The following is a 12,509-nucleotide window of genomic DNA, read 5'->3' on the forward strand; positions in this document are numbered from 1 at the left end:
GCAGTAGTCGAATTGAGTCCAACACCAACAATTGTAGACCTCACAGTTGGAGATCTCCTGGGGGTTAGAAACAGTTTTGCTCTTTCAGTAGGGCTATTACTCGTCTCTACACATTGAGGCAGTCTTACACTGTCCACCAGTTGTCACGGATTCCACAATCACCAAATATGATCGAAAGTACTAGTCCTGTCCAGAGACGTTATTTGCGCCCAAAGCTAGAAATCGCTGGCGTTTCTATACTGTCTCGTTTCTCGTCCTTCTACGCTTCACACACACACACACACACACACTCTCTCTCTCTCTCTCTCCCTCTCTCTTGGCATCTTCTACTCACACACTGATCGCATCTTCAAAAACCTCGAATCGCAAAAAATAAAATCAAAACAACATCTGCACCCACGATTCAAAACTGTCCCTCCACTGCAAACAAATCTATCAACAAAAACTAATCATGGACTGGCTACTGGAACTACCCGAAGCTTTACAAAGTAAAATTGTCGCTATAACACACCAAAATCCCACATCACAGCAAGTGTTTACAGAATTGTACCAATATTTATCTGACAACAACAAGCGAAGGAAAATTGGACATGATGTAAATACGGAAAATGGGAACGGTTCAGCCACTGGTGCCGGTGCTGGTGGACACGAAGAATTAACTCCATCCTCCTCAATTCATCCGGACTCCGTCATATTTGAAATACAGCAAGTGTCATTTTCCTCTCCCCTTCGTAAACGAATGAATCTTACATTCCACTTGATTGAACAAAACGGTGAGCCCATACCAGTCATGTCTATAGTCAACCCAGCCAACAATGCTCCCGAATTGTCCTTTATCAATTTAAAGCACGCCGTTAGGCTATGTCTTGCTTTGCCTATATTGGGAAACTCGACAAACTCTCAGAAAAAGGGGATTGCCATGTTGTGTTTTTGGATCCATGACCATTACTACACTGACCCAAATGTGTCTAAAGATCCAATTATCTGTCAATTAAACTTGGATATGATCAAGAAACAAATGATCAAGAATGGTAAATTACCCAGTGATATAGAATCCCAATTTGACTTATCAAGTTATAAAAACGAGGTTGTGTTGAACCCTATACAAGAAAGAATCATTGACTATTTCAAACGACAATTTCAACTTGTTGGCATCAATTTGATCAATTATTTACCGTGCTCAAGCATTTTCCACAACAAGTATATTGTAAATGAAGATACCGCAGTTGCCTTAACTAGTGAGGACGGCGTCCATCCCAAAATTATCATGGTTGAATGTCACAAGGGAGCAAGAGATGGCAATTTGATCTTTTTGGAACAAAATGAATATAATGCCCCATATGTCATTTTTGCATTCAAGAAACCCATATTGGTATTCAAATTGTCTAAAGTGTTACGTGCTAGCTATACGAGTATCACAAAACACACATTCAGTTTGAATATTGTTGTCCTTAATGACAGGGACGAAGAACGGCCAATGGAGTTTAGTATGATTGACCAAGCTTATTTCAATATTATTGACAATTTTATCAGACTTCATGGAATCAGCGATGACTCGTATAACAGCGTCAACAAAGAGAAAAATACAGGGACTGGAGGTGCCGATGCAAATGAAGCTGTTGGTGCTGGCGCAGGTGCTGCTGATAATGAAGTCGACGACGATGATGATGATGAAGATGCGGATTTTGAAGGTAATGACGACGGCAGCGATGTTGCAGAAGAGTACGACAGTGCAGCTGGAAGTGCAGATGAAGATGCATCAGGAGCGGAAGGAGAAGATGACGATGTTGAAAACGATGAGGTATTTACTCGATCCAAAGAGGAATGAAGAGGAGAACATTTACAAGTTGTAAAGTGAGTTTCCTGCCTCAGTTATCAATAAATAGTTATTCAATCCCACGTATATGTATATGTATATGCATATATATATGTATATATATAAACTACTTATAAGGCTGACTGTACTTGTCAAACAATCTAAAGAATCTTCCTTTATCCCTAGCAGTAAACAATCTCAGTTCTTGTTCTTCAAAACTCACCAAATCCAGCTTACGCTCCCTTTGTTCTCTCAATGCACTCAATCTCCTACTCAACAACTCCCTATTCTGTTCAATCTGTGGATCCAATACGAAATAATAAAGCGAGCCCGTTAAAGTCATGATGGATCCGTATCCAATCAACTTTTGTGATAATTTACCAGGTGAGCCGCTGAGACTGGTCTGGAAAAGCCTTATTGCTGCTCCGGATGCTAAGCTGAATGCTAATCCTCCTACTGTTGGCATGTTTGGTGTGGAGTATGCGTTAGGTGAATGCTTGTAGTGACTGTTTTGACCTTTAAGGTAATTTTTCTTTTTTTTTTTATTTTTTTTTCGCTCCATTTCTCATTGGTCTGTAAAGTGCAGCAATTTGTTGTTGAGGAATAGGAGCTGGGAATAGAGACGAGTTTACACCTGTCAATGGACTTAAGCTTGCGCGGCAAGTGAGGTTTGGACACTCTAATGTATATGCGGAGGACGATTCTCAAAAGGAGAGTCGTGGGAGTCTACTTGTGTAAGAATTTAGAAAATTGCCAATTACAACTTGGAATCACCTTCAAGAGTGTTTATAGATATCAAAGTAGCGCCTAGGACCCAAATGTTACTTCTCTCATCTGTATTGGTCTTGGAAGTGGCACCTTCACAAATATCGTAATCTTGAGCGGCAATTGTGTAATGATTAGCGCTAACCAACTTCCTGCGAAAATTGTGGCTTCATTCGATTCCCTCAAGCTCTTCTTACAACTACATCATCATCTCCAATTATGATAAATTTCCTCAAGGGTCATCCGAGCAGAGCCATCATTCCAGTCAAGGAGATTGCAAATGCTTACAACAGGGTCTTACTAGACAGCGACTATCTCTCATACGATACTGATCCAAATAATCAGCATCCATTAGCATACGGCACCGATCCTGGAAACTTGGACGTCAGGACTACCATAGCCAATTGGATCAATGACAAATATAATATCACATCAACTACGGCTGATTTGATAAACCTAACTGCTGGTGCATCTTATGGGGTTGCCAACATCTTGGCATCAACTACAACCCCACAGCTTACGAAAAAGGCATTTGTTGTTACGCCAACGTACTTTTTGATCAATAATGTATTTGTGGATGCTGGTTTGGGAGATGAGTTGATTGCCATAAATGAAACATTACTGGGAGAATACGAGCTCGATTTGGAGAAACTTGAATCCGAGTTGAAGAAGTATGGCGAAGTTGGGGTTGAGAACATTGTACAAGATCCTCGAGGTGAACGCAAAATTTACCAATTTGTGATGTACCTCGTTCCCACATTTTCAAACCCCGGTGGAGTGACATACTCTTTACGGACTCGAGAGAAATTGCTACAATTGGCGAGACAATACGACATGTTGCTCATTAGTGATGATGTGTATGAGTTTTTAGACTATTCTTCACCATCAACAATCCCACCACCACCAGCTGCAAAGATTAATCAAATTGATCAAGAGACAGTATCGTCCAAATACGGGAACTCGATTTCCAACGCCACATTTTCCAAGATTATCGCACCGGGTTTACGTGTTGGTTGGCAAGAGTCAGCTACTCCGGCATTAGTCCAACAATTGAGCATCACTGGTGCTAACAAGTCAGGAGGCACGCCTTCGCAATTGTCGACTTTGGTCGTTGCCAACTTGATTGAATCGGGTAAGTTGGACACAATCATCACCAATTTCAAGTCCATCTACGCTGAAAGAGCTCAGGTGTTGAAAAAAAGTGTTGAGAAGTATTTGCCACCGCAAACACAAGTTTATGGCGGTGATGGAGGATATTTCCTTTGGGTCAGATTACCAAATGGCATCGATAACCGTGCCGTGATTGGGAAATTGGCCACCAAAGGAGTCGTAATCCCTAGTGGTGAAGGGTTTGAGGTGCTGGGGCCACAAAATAGACAGCATTGGGGTGATCATTGTGTTCGATTGAGTATTAGTTACTTGACCTCGGAGGAAATTGAAGAGGGGGTCAAGATATGGGGAGAGACTATTGCTGAATTGTCAAAGAAATAGAAGGAGAAAGGGGTGGGTCCTTTATAAAGGATGGTGACTTTCTTGCGTATGTGCGGAAAACTCAACTTATTCTGCTCAAAGACGATTGCAGCAAGCTCTTTACTGCTTATGCTGTAATACCACTCCGTCTATGTAGAAAGTTAGTAACTACTATACTATGGAAAAGACGCAACCACATTCCTCTTACTCTTTCTTTCTCCTTTTCTTTTTTAAGAATACATTCAGCGTAGATCTTGGTGTATATTGTTTGTTATAATCTCATGAATTTTCGAGAATTAGGCGAAAACGTTATCATCATGGTATATCTCTAAAGTGAAAAGAAAGAAAGAAAGAAAGAAGGGGGAGATTGAACTTGTGTTGGGGTTAACATACCGTTTGCGCATTGTCAATTAGCTGTAGGTGAAGATGCTAAGCAGGAGAAGGGAGTTTGAAAAGAGGGAAGGGAAAATTTTTCATACATTGAAAATCGATATGTTTGTATTGTGTACATTTAGGATTAAAGGTTGCGACAGTAGACACTGACCATTGAAAGTGAAACGAATACAATGAAGGAAGATTAGGAAGGTAGGTGGAGGAAATTAGGGCAAGATGCAAAGGAATAGCCTATTCTTATTGATGGAACATATTCTGTTAAATCCTCCAATCCAAGGATGAATGAATGGAAGAATTGTACGCAATTTGGGTTACAACGAAATATCAAAGATACAGTTCCAAAGGGAAACTCTGTTGCTTAATTCGGTTACTTCACAAACCGTCAAGCCCCTCTATGTAAAAAGCTCCATATCAAAATTCCTTTGCTTCACTTTTCGTTGTCTATACTTTTTATATTTAATTCTTTTTTTTTTTTTATTTCTATTTTTTTTTTTGCACCAAAATGGCCTCATATTTTGCAATTCAATTCCAACCACCTACACCATGTTGCGTGATTGGGCGATAACCTACAAATGTCTACAACTATCAGGTCTTTCAACACTTTCATACATCTTTGATTTCATATTCTACTCCACAATTCTAATCTTTTCAACAGTATTGGGAAGACTAGTTCCACCAATATATCATGAATTTCTGTTATTCGATATTAGTTTACGCTACACATTCTTACCACAAGCAACAGTTCCCGTGTGGTTATTGATCTTGATTTCAGCTGGAATCCCACTACTCCAATTCTTGCTATGTGCAATCTTTTTCCGCTCCTTATCATTAAAACGTCGATTGTGGGACTTTTTTGCTGGTTGTTTATGTCTACTTGGAGCACAAGCAACTCAAGTGTGGGCAGTGTCATTATTGAAAAACATAACGGGGCTTCCTCGTCCTGATATGATTGAGCGATGCGAGCCAATGGTTCAGAGTATCCCATTTACGCAATTATCAAACGTGGCTATATGTACTCAACCTAATTGGAATGTGGTAATGGAAGGATTCAGGTCGTTCCCTAGTGGACACGCATCAACGGTCTTTTGTGGTATGATCATCACTTCATTGAACATGGCGGCAAAATTGCAGACTTTTGATAGGAGGAACAACTCATTCAAGGTGTTCTTGACCATTGCACCACTTTTGGGTGCTGCGTTTGTGGCTGGGACGAGAGTCAGTGATAATCGGCATTTCTTGCGCGATGTGATTGCGGGGTCGATGTTGGGCTCTTTTGTGGGAGCTTCATTCTATCATCAGTATCATCCGAGTGTGTTTCAATTGGCGAGCAGAGGGAGAGCGTTCCCGCCGAGAAGGTTTTGTATTTCGAGGTTTTTCAGAAACATTGGTGGGTTTTGGAGTGTTGATGCGGATGAGGCTTTTGATGAAGTAAATGAGGCAGCACGCACGATTGAAAATGAAGATGCCGAAAGATTGATCCAGGAAAGCGGACATGGTACAAATGTCCAAGTGAAAACATTGGCCGACAATATCAAGATTGTAAATATGTTGTAAACGTAATTATTCGTTTGTAGCCCTATCGACATCCCCTCTTTATTTTTTTTTCACAATATTCTCCTTGTTCTTCTCCTTGCTTGTTTGATTTTATCCGTAGTTTGCTCCACTTCCTCATTAAACCTGTCCAACATTGCATTTTGCTCCTCAACTTCGGCGTTTATAGTCTCGCCAATTTGTCGTTGTCGAGCAATGATTTTTCGCAATTGTTCCAACTCCTGATCTTGTGTTTGATGGATATGCACCTGATGTTGTAGAAGCTCCTTGTTGTTTAATGGTAAAGTATCCTCAGTCTCTTTTGCATTTACCGCACCACCATCCCCTCCCAACACTCGTGAAAAAGCTCCCGCACTCAGTTGTCGTGGTTGTTGGATCAACATTTCGTCGATTTTCGACTGTAGTTGACTAATCATACTTCTTCGTCTCAGCGATTCAGTCTTATCTTCGACGCCACTACTTGTTATCAAGTCATTTATCGAGGGCTGAATGGATTTTCTAATTTGTTCCTTCAACTTTATTACATTTGACCCATACGTATTTGACAAATCAAAAAGCTCAGTCTTTACACCTCGATACAATTCATGCCAGTTTTCATTATTCACTTGAGGGCGATCTTGGAACTTGAAGTTTTTGGGCAATTGCAAAAAATTTAGAAATTCACGTTCATTCTGCAACGAGCGGTCATTAATCATTCCGTTGAGAAAATCCGTAAGCCCCCTTTTCCGTTCTTCAATCACGTTGTATTTGTTCAACCAGTTGATTCGCTTACCCGGTAACGTATAAGGAAAGTCCTTGTGGTTGATACCCAAGTCATGGCACAATGTGTCGACTAGTTGTTCGAAATCGGAGTATCGTTTCTTAATGGAGTAGGATCTAAGCGGTAGCTTTATATCAATCTGATAGTATGTCGATCCATCTATATCAATCTCCGTGGGTATCGCTATTGACATTGGTACTGGGAAAAGGAGAGGGCCGTTTACGTGTTGTATGGCTGTGGTGTATGTGGGTTAATATATATATATTTTTTTTTTTTCCGCCGTCAATTGTGTGTGGCTTCATCCGACATTTCACGGCGTATTCGTCGATCTTTAACAGTGAGTGGCAAAGATAGTCAATTCCGTGCTATCCTTCCTCGGGTTGATGAGGAAACAGGGTGTTTACTTGAATTGCTTGGTGATAAATTGGTATTGGATTACAGTTCATCCAAATTTTGGCGTTCACCACGGATGTCAAGAGAATTGATCTAAACTTCTACTGAGCTTTACCTAATTAGTATTGGTAACATCTCCTGCTTCCCGTATACAGTTTTCCAAGAACTCTGTTGTTGTAGAGTAATGGGTGTGTATCTATGTTGCACTGGGGATACGGTTGTATCGTATTTGCTTGTCCTGCGCAATCATTGTTTCTCTTAGTTAAAAGTCATCACACATTTTCTCTTGTCTTCTTAAATTGCTGCGAATTGAAAACTATCATTCTCCACGTTTGATTGTTCTCCCAACACCATTGACACCATGTCAAAATATCAATCAATAGACCAATCAGACTCAAATAGTGGCGTTGGTGATCATAATGGAAGAGCAGACGTCCATGGTCCCCACGAAGGCGAACACGAGCGCTTACATCGCAACAATCCAGAGCCCGTTAGTCCCACCTGCGTGCCTGCTGAGGATCGGCTTTCCTCATCCGATATGGAAACACAAGCATTGCTAGACCCAGATGACCCAATAGTCTCGCCACTAAACTTGGATAGGATAAAACTACTTAAATACATTCAGTTGATTTTAGTATTTGTCAATCTTGTGTTATTCTTTGTGTTGTTGTTTAGTGACTTTTTCCCCATCCCAGGATTCAACAATAGAGGCAAATCATTTTTGCAAATTGACTTGGTGTTGATATCTTTATTGTTAAACGGGTTAAACAATGCGTCATTTGTTGTGCCTGCTTATTATGAGCGGATTGGTGGGTATATTGTCCTGGGATTGTTACTCCTTGATTTGATTTTGGTTACTACTATACCTGAAACGAGACAAGAGCAAGGGTTTTTGGGTAGTTTTTTGATCTTGTGGACTGCTCTTACTTCGTTGCTTAATTCACTAATTGACTATTGGGTGGAGGAAGCTAAGCATTATCAAGAGATTAGATACACTGGAAGAATTGAAAAACGGAAATCTGTTCGAGAGTTGTTTGTCATCTTTGTAAAGACGTTGTTTGAGTTGTTTATATTGTGGGTGGTTTGGTGTATCAGTTTAACCATTTGGTTGCACTGTTTTGATACGCATGAAAAACCATGGGGTCAGTTGGTTCCTGTGAATAATAATCAATTTAGAGTACATTTGGCATGCTTTGGTGATGTACACGACAAGAAATCGGATCAACCAATAGTCTTGGTTGAAGGTGGTCAATTGACTTCAAGTGAAGTTTTTCAAGAGTGGATTGAAGAGTTGCACCTGTTGGATAAAGTTGAAAGATATTGTGTTTGGGACAGACCAGGGTACGGATTTTCCGACTCAGCACCACCACCACAAAGCATTGGTATTGTTGTTGACTACCTCACGGAAGCATTGGAGTCGCAGGGTATTGAGGGCCCATTTGCTGTGGTTGGATTTGATATTGGTGGGTTATACGCTCGTTTATTTGCCAGCAGGCACCGAGCCAAGATCCACTCCATTCTTTTTGTTGACTCATGGCCGGCTGACCTACTCAAGAAATGGCCGTTTAGCGGTTCGGGAAAGAAGAATGAATCAACCAAAGTGTTTAAACACTCGTTGGAGGTGATGGACAACATAACTGGTATCAAGTTGTGGCTCAAAGGTTTTATTTCACCATTGGGCATTATCCCCAGCTTCCATTGGTTTTTCCACCCAATGAAGTTTTCAAGCAAAAGTCGAATTTTCGGTAGGGACATGTATTACCAATCGAAATACATTCGTGCTAGATGTCAAGAACAATTAGTGTCGGGAATCTTGTCTTACAACGAAATCAAAGATGCCGACATCAATGAGTTGCAAGTTGGAGTCATCTCCTCTGATTTCATGATTAAGAAATCGTTGAATTGGGGTAAATGGCAAAGAGAGTTGACTAAATTGAGTTCAAGAACTGCAGAGTGGGTTATTGCTGAAAACAGTGACCACTTTATTTGGCGCAGTTCAAAAGGAAGAAAAGAGTTGCAACAATTGTTGTTGCGTTTGATAGGAGAACAAGAGTATTGAGGTGTATGAAGTGAGTGTGGGACAGTTTCGTAGTTTGAAAACTAGGGGATATTGTAGTTGAATGTATATCGTTCTCAGTAGTTCGTGTAAGTTGAGACAAAAATGAAAACGAAAAATGAACTCATTCATTTTGAAACAGAAGAAAAAAAAATAATTTCCTAAACTGTACGATACAGCCAGTTGGAGAGAATTACACAGCACACAGCACACAGCACACACAACTGGAGAGAAAGCACGCCCTGCGAAATTAGCAACACGCATCAAGCACATCACTACCACTACCATCATCTATCAAACTCTTGTGTCTGATTAAAGAATCTCGCACAAAGTACAAGCTCACCAAGGAGAAGAAGATTTAGGAAAGTTTGCTGCTGCTACGATGCCTGAGAGTTCATCAATCTTGATCAAAGAACACGTTACTCAACCGCTTAGATTATTGTCAACTAATAAATCAGGTTCCTCGCATAATTTAAACTCGTCGTCTGGGTCAAGCAGTCCCCCATCGCCATTATTAGTGTCGACTGATACTAATCCGTCCCTTGCTTCACAGCAATTGCATCGTCCATCTCCACAACAACAACAACAACAGCAACAACAACAGCAACAACAGCAACAACAACAGCAACAACAACAGCAACAACAGCAACAACAACAGCAACAACAACAGCTGGTGGGACTGCAACTGGCACAACCTCCACAACCAATGCAACTGGCACAACCAGCTCAAAGACAACGAGCACGACTGCATCAACAACCCCTGGTTTCAAGAAGACCATCCTTTGGATTGCATTTTTTGAGCAGTTTTGGCATGAGGTCGCAACCGCAATCAGAAACTTCTAGTCCGTATCAGGCAGCCCAGTCGGCGCCACCATTGCAACAACCACAACAGCAACAACCACAACAGCAACAACCACAACAGCAACAACCACAACAGCAACAACCACAACAGCAACAACCACAACTGGCTACAGTAACCTCGACATCAGGGGCATCCGCACAACCACCGCAACTATTGAATGCCTCTTTGAGCACAGTCTCACCGATGCAACTTCCACAACAACCACAACCTCCTACTCGTCATCTACTGCAAAATGCGTCTCTTCAATTGATGTCAAATAGTCCCACATTGGGCAACTTGAACAGCTATGTCGATGAGGACATCAACGAGGCAAATGCCACCGCATTTCATGATACGCTTGAAGAGCCTCTTGAAGAGCCTCTTGATACTACAGTTGCGATTGTTGACAACAATTTGAGACCTCAACCACAACAAACCACCACTGCTATATCATCATCGTCTTTTAATCTCGTATCGAGCGAGCCAATTTTGTCTTCAGCACAAGACACGAGACAAGGGTCAGAGGAGGGTAAGGAAAAAGACGGCACGTACTCGGTTCGTTTAACTCCGTTGATTGATCACTCTTCATCTTCAAGTGGATTGTATTTCTCGCCCATTATACGTAAAATCAAGCCAGGAGCCAAGATTAGTATTGGACGTTACACTGAGAAAAACAAAGCGGCTGCTCATGCAGCACAGGGGTCATCTGCACCCATAGTATTCAAGTCGAAAGTTGTTTCACGTACACATGCGTTATTGGATTGCAATGAGGATGGACAGTGGTTTTTAAAGGATTGTAAATCATCACTGGGCACGTTTTTGAACCATATTAGACTTTCGCCTGCGTCACAAGAAAGTTCATTGATGCCCGTTATTGATGGTGATATAATCCAATTGGGGATGGACTATCGTGGGGGAACAGAAGAGGTGTACCGATGCGTTAAGATGAGATGTGAGTTTAACAAGAGTTGGCAACGTAAGGTGAATCAATTCAATTTAGAGATTCACAAAAAGTTTAGAAACTTGAGTGTCAGTGACCCAAATATATTGGCCAGTGGCGGACATGGATCGGGGTCAGCTGTGCCTGCAGGAGAAAGTTCAGATAACAGTGAATGCGCAATTTGTTTAATGAAGGTTGAACCGTGTCAAGCGCTATTTATAAGCCCTTGTTCGCATGCCTGGCATTACAAATGTATCAGGCCGATCATTATCAAGAGCTATCCGCAGTTTTACTGTCCTAATTGTAGAACAATGTGTGATTTGGAAACTGATTTGGAAGATGATGATGATGATTAAAGGGGGGAAGAGAAGTCAGTGTGGATGCATTAATGTATGTAGAGAGTAAATAATTTTTTTTATTTTTGCGTTTGTATATGTTTCTAAAGTACTACAAGGCTGAAGAGACAAATGAAGGCATAAGTGTCTGTTGACAGGTAGTGTGTCAGTGGGTTACCATGATGAGATATTATTTGCACACTTTGGGTAAAAATAATAAAGTTGAACGTTTTTTTTATTTTTTTTTGATTGTTGATCCCCTTTCGTCAATGTAATTTTTCCTACTTTTCCTCGGCAGAGACTTACTATGCCAAGATCAACCAGACCCTGAATAAAAAAAAAAGTGCAACAACAACGCAATTACAATAGAACAACTTTAAACAGCTTTTTTTTATTGTTATATTAGAAAATTATATCAAGAACTATAGAAAATATACGTATTTTGAAGTAGTAATTTCTCTAATAAACTTACAACAACAAAGCAGCAGCACCAACCAAAGCAGCACCGACTTGCAATTTACCGGCACCGGCTTCGAAAGAAGAGACACCTGGAGCAGCAGATGATTCAGCAGCAACGGTTGACTTGGATGATGGAGCTTCGGAAACTGGAGCAGATGAAGCTGGGGCTTCGGTTGACAATGGGCAGAAAGTGGTGTAGATGGTGTCAACGTCAGTGACGGTGGTCAAACCAGTGGTGACTGGGACTTCAGTACATTTGTTTTCTGAACATGAAGTGATGGTGACAACGGTGGTGGCAATGTCAGTGACAGTTGAGTTGTATGAAGCGACGGCTGAACCAGCAACGGCGGACAAGATAGCGACTTTTGAGTATTGCATTTTTGATATATAGATTAAGCGAGTGTAAGGTTTGATGAAGAGAAAAAGAGAAGAAAAGAAAAGAAAAGAAGAAATGGGAAAAGTCTTAGCAGGGGGGGAATCTTGACTTAATTTATAATCAAAAAAAAAATTGAAGGAAGAGGAAAAAAAAAAAGAAAAAGAAAAAAAAAATTTTCTCAAGATGGGAAAAATGGGTGCGGTCAATCACACTACGAAACAATGCAGGCCGCAGTAGTGAATTATTTTTTTGCTTGCGCAGAGTAGAGAAGACGGCTTTCTGTGTATCTTTTAGTCATACGAACATATGTTTATTTTGCCGCCTGATTTGGGTTTGAGCTATATTTTTTAATAT

General features: G+C 40.8%; 8 protein-coding genes across 8 annotated transcripts; 5 read left to right on the forward strand and 3 right to left on the reverse strand. All coding sequences in view use genetic code 12, as the record gives it.

The window, feature by feature from the left end:
• Nucleotides 1–451: 451 nt before the first annotated feature.
• On the forward strand, nucleotides 452–1,828 carry KGF57_001046 (uncharacterized protein; the record flags this gene model as incomplete). The annotated part of the gene is made up of 1 exon (XM_051750212.1): nucleotides 452–1,828. One exon carries the CDS (start codon nucleotides 452–454, stop codon nucleotides 1,826–1,828), a length of 1,377 nt encoding a protein of 458 aa, XP_051610561.1.
• Nucleotides 1,829–1,943: 115 nt separating this feature from the next.
• Nucleotides 1,944–2,282, reverse strand: KGF57_001047 (uncharacterized protein; the record flags this gene model as incomplete). Its single annotated transcript, XM_051750213.1, has 1 exon — nucleotides 1,944–2,282. One exon carries the CDS (start codon nucleotides 2,280–2,282, stop codon nucleotides 1,944–1,946), a length of 339 nt encoding a protein of 112 aa, XP_051610562.1.
• Nucleotides 2,283–2,800: 518 nt separating this feature from the next.
• Nucleotides 2,801–4,072, forward strand: KGF57_001048 (2-aminoadipate transaminase; the record flags this gene model as incomplete). Its single annotated transcript, XM_051750214.1, has 1 exon — nucleotides 2,801–4,072. The coding sequence occupies one exon, from the start codon at nucleotides 2,801–2,803 to the stop codon at nucleotides 4,070–4,072; it is 1,272 nt and encodes a 423-aa protein (XP_051610563.1).
• A 915-nt stretch (nucleotides 4,073–4,987) lies between these two features.
• KGF57_001049 (uncharacterized protein) lies at nucleotides 4,988–5,998 on the forward strand (the record flags this gene model as incomplete). Its single annotated transcript, XM_051750215.1, has 1 exon — nucleotides 4,988–5,998. The coding sequence occupies one exon, from the start codon at nucleotides 4,988–4,990 to the stop codon at nucleotides 5,996–5,998; it is 1,011 nt and encodes a 336-aa protein (XP_051610564.1).
• A 50-nt stretch (nucleotides 5,999–6,048) lies between these two features.
• On the reverse strand, nucleotides 6,049–6,948 carry KGF57_001050 (uncharacterized protein; the record flags this gene model as incomplete). The annotated part of the gene is made up of 1 exon (XM_051750217.1): nucleotides 6,049–6,948. One exon carries the CDS (start codon nucleotides 6,946–6,948, stop codon nucleotides 6,049–6,051), a length of 900 nt encoding a protein of 299 aa, XP_051610565.1.
• Nucleotides 6,949–7,509: 561 nt separating this feature from the next.
• KGF57_001051 (uncharacterized protein) lies at nucleotides 7,510–9,207 on the forward strand (the record flags this gene model as incomplete). Its single annotated transcript, XM_051750218.1, has 1 exon — nucleotides 7,510–9,207. The coding sequence occupies one exon, from the start codon at nucleotides 7,510–7,512 to the stop codon at nucleotides 9,205–9,207; it is 1,698 nt and encodes a 565-aa protein (XP_051610566.1).
• A 379-nt stretch (nucleotides 9,208–9,586) lies between these two features.
• On the forward strand, nucleotides 9,587–11,341 carry KGF57_001052 (ubiquitin-conjugating protein; the record flags this gene model as incomplete). Its single annotated transcript, XM_051750219.1, has 1 exon — nucleotides 9,587–11,341. One exon carries the CDS (start codon nucleotides 9,587–9,589, stop codon nucleotides 11,339–11,341), a length of 1,755 nt encoding a protein of 584 aa, XP_051610567.1.
• Nucleotides 11,342–11,788: 447 nt separating this feature from the next.
• Nucleotides 11,789–12,157, reverse strand: KGF57_001053 (uncharacterized protein; the record flags this gene model as incomplete). The annotated part of the gene is made up of 1 exon (XM_051750220.1): nucleotides 11,789–12,157. One exon carries the CDS (start codon nucleotides 12,155–12,157, stop codon nucleotides 11,789–11,791), a length of 369 nt encoding a protein of 122 aa, XP_051610568.1.
• Between the last annotated feature and the right edge of the window lie 352 nt (nucleotides 12,158–12,509).

Source organism: Candida theae, assembly GCF_024610275.1.
Source record: "Candida theae strain CBS 12239 chromosome Unknown scaffold10, whole genome shotgun sequence".
In the NCBI taxonomy this organism is placed as follows: Eukaryota; Fungi; Ascomycota; class Pichiomycetes; order Serinales; family Debaryomycetaceae; genus Lodderomyces; species Lodderomyces theae.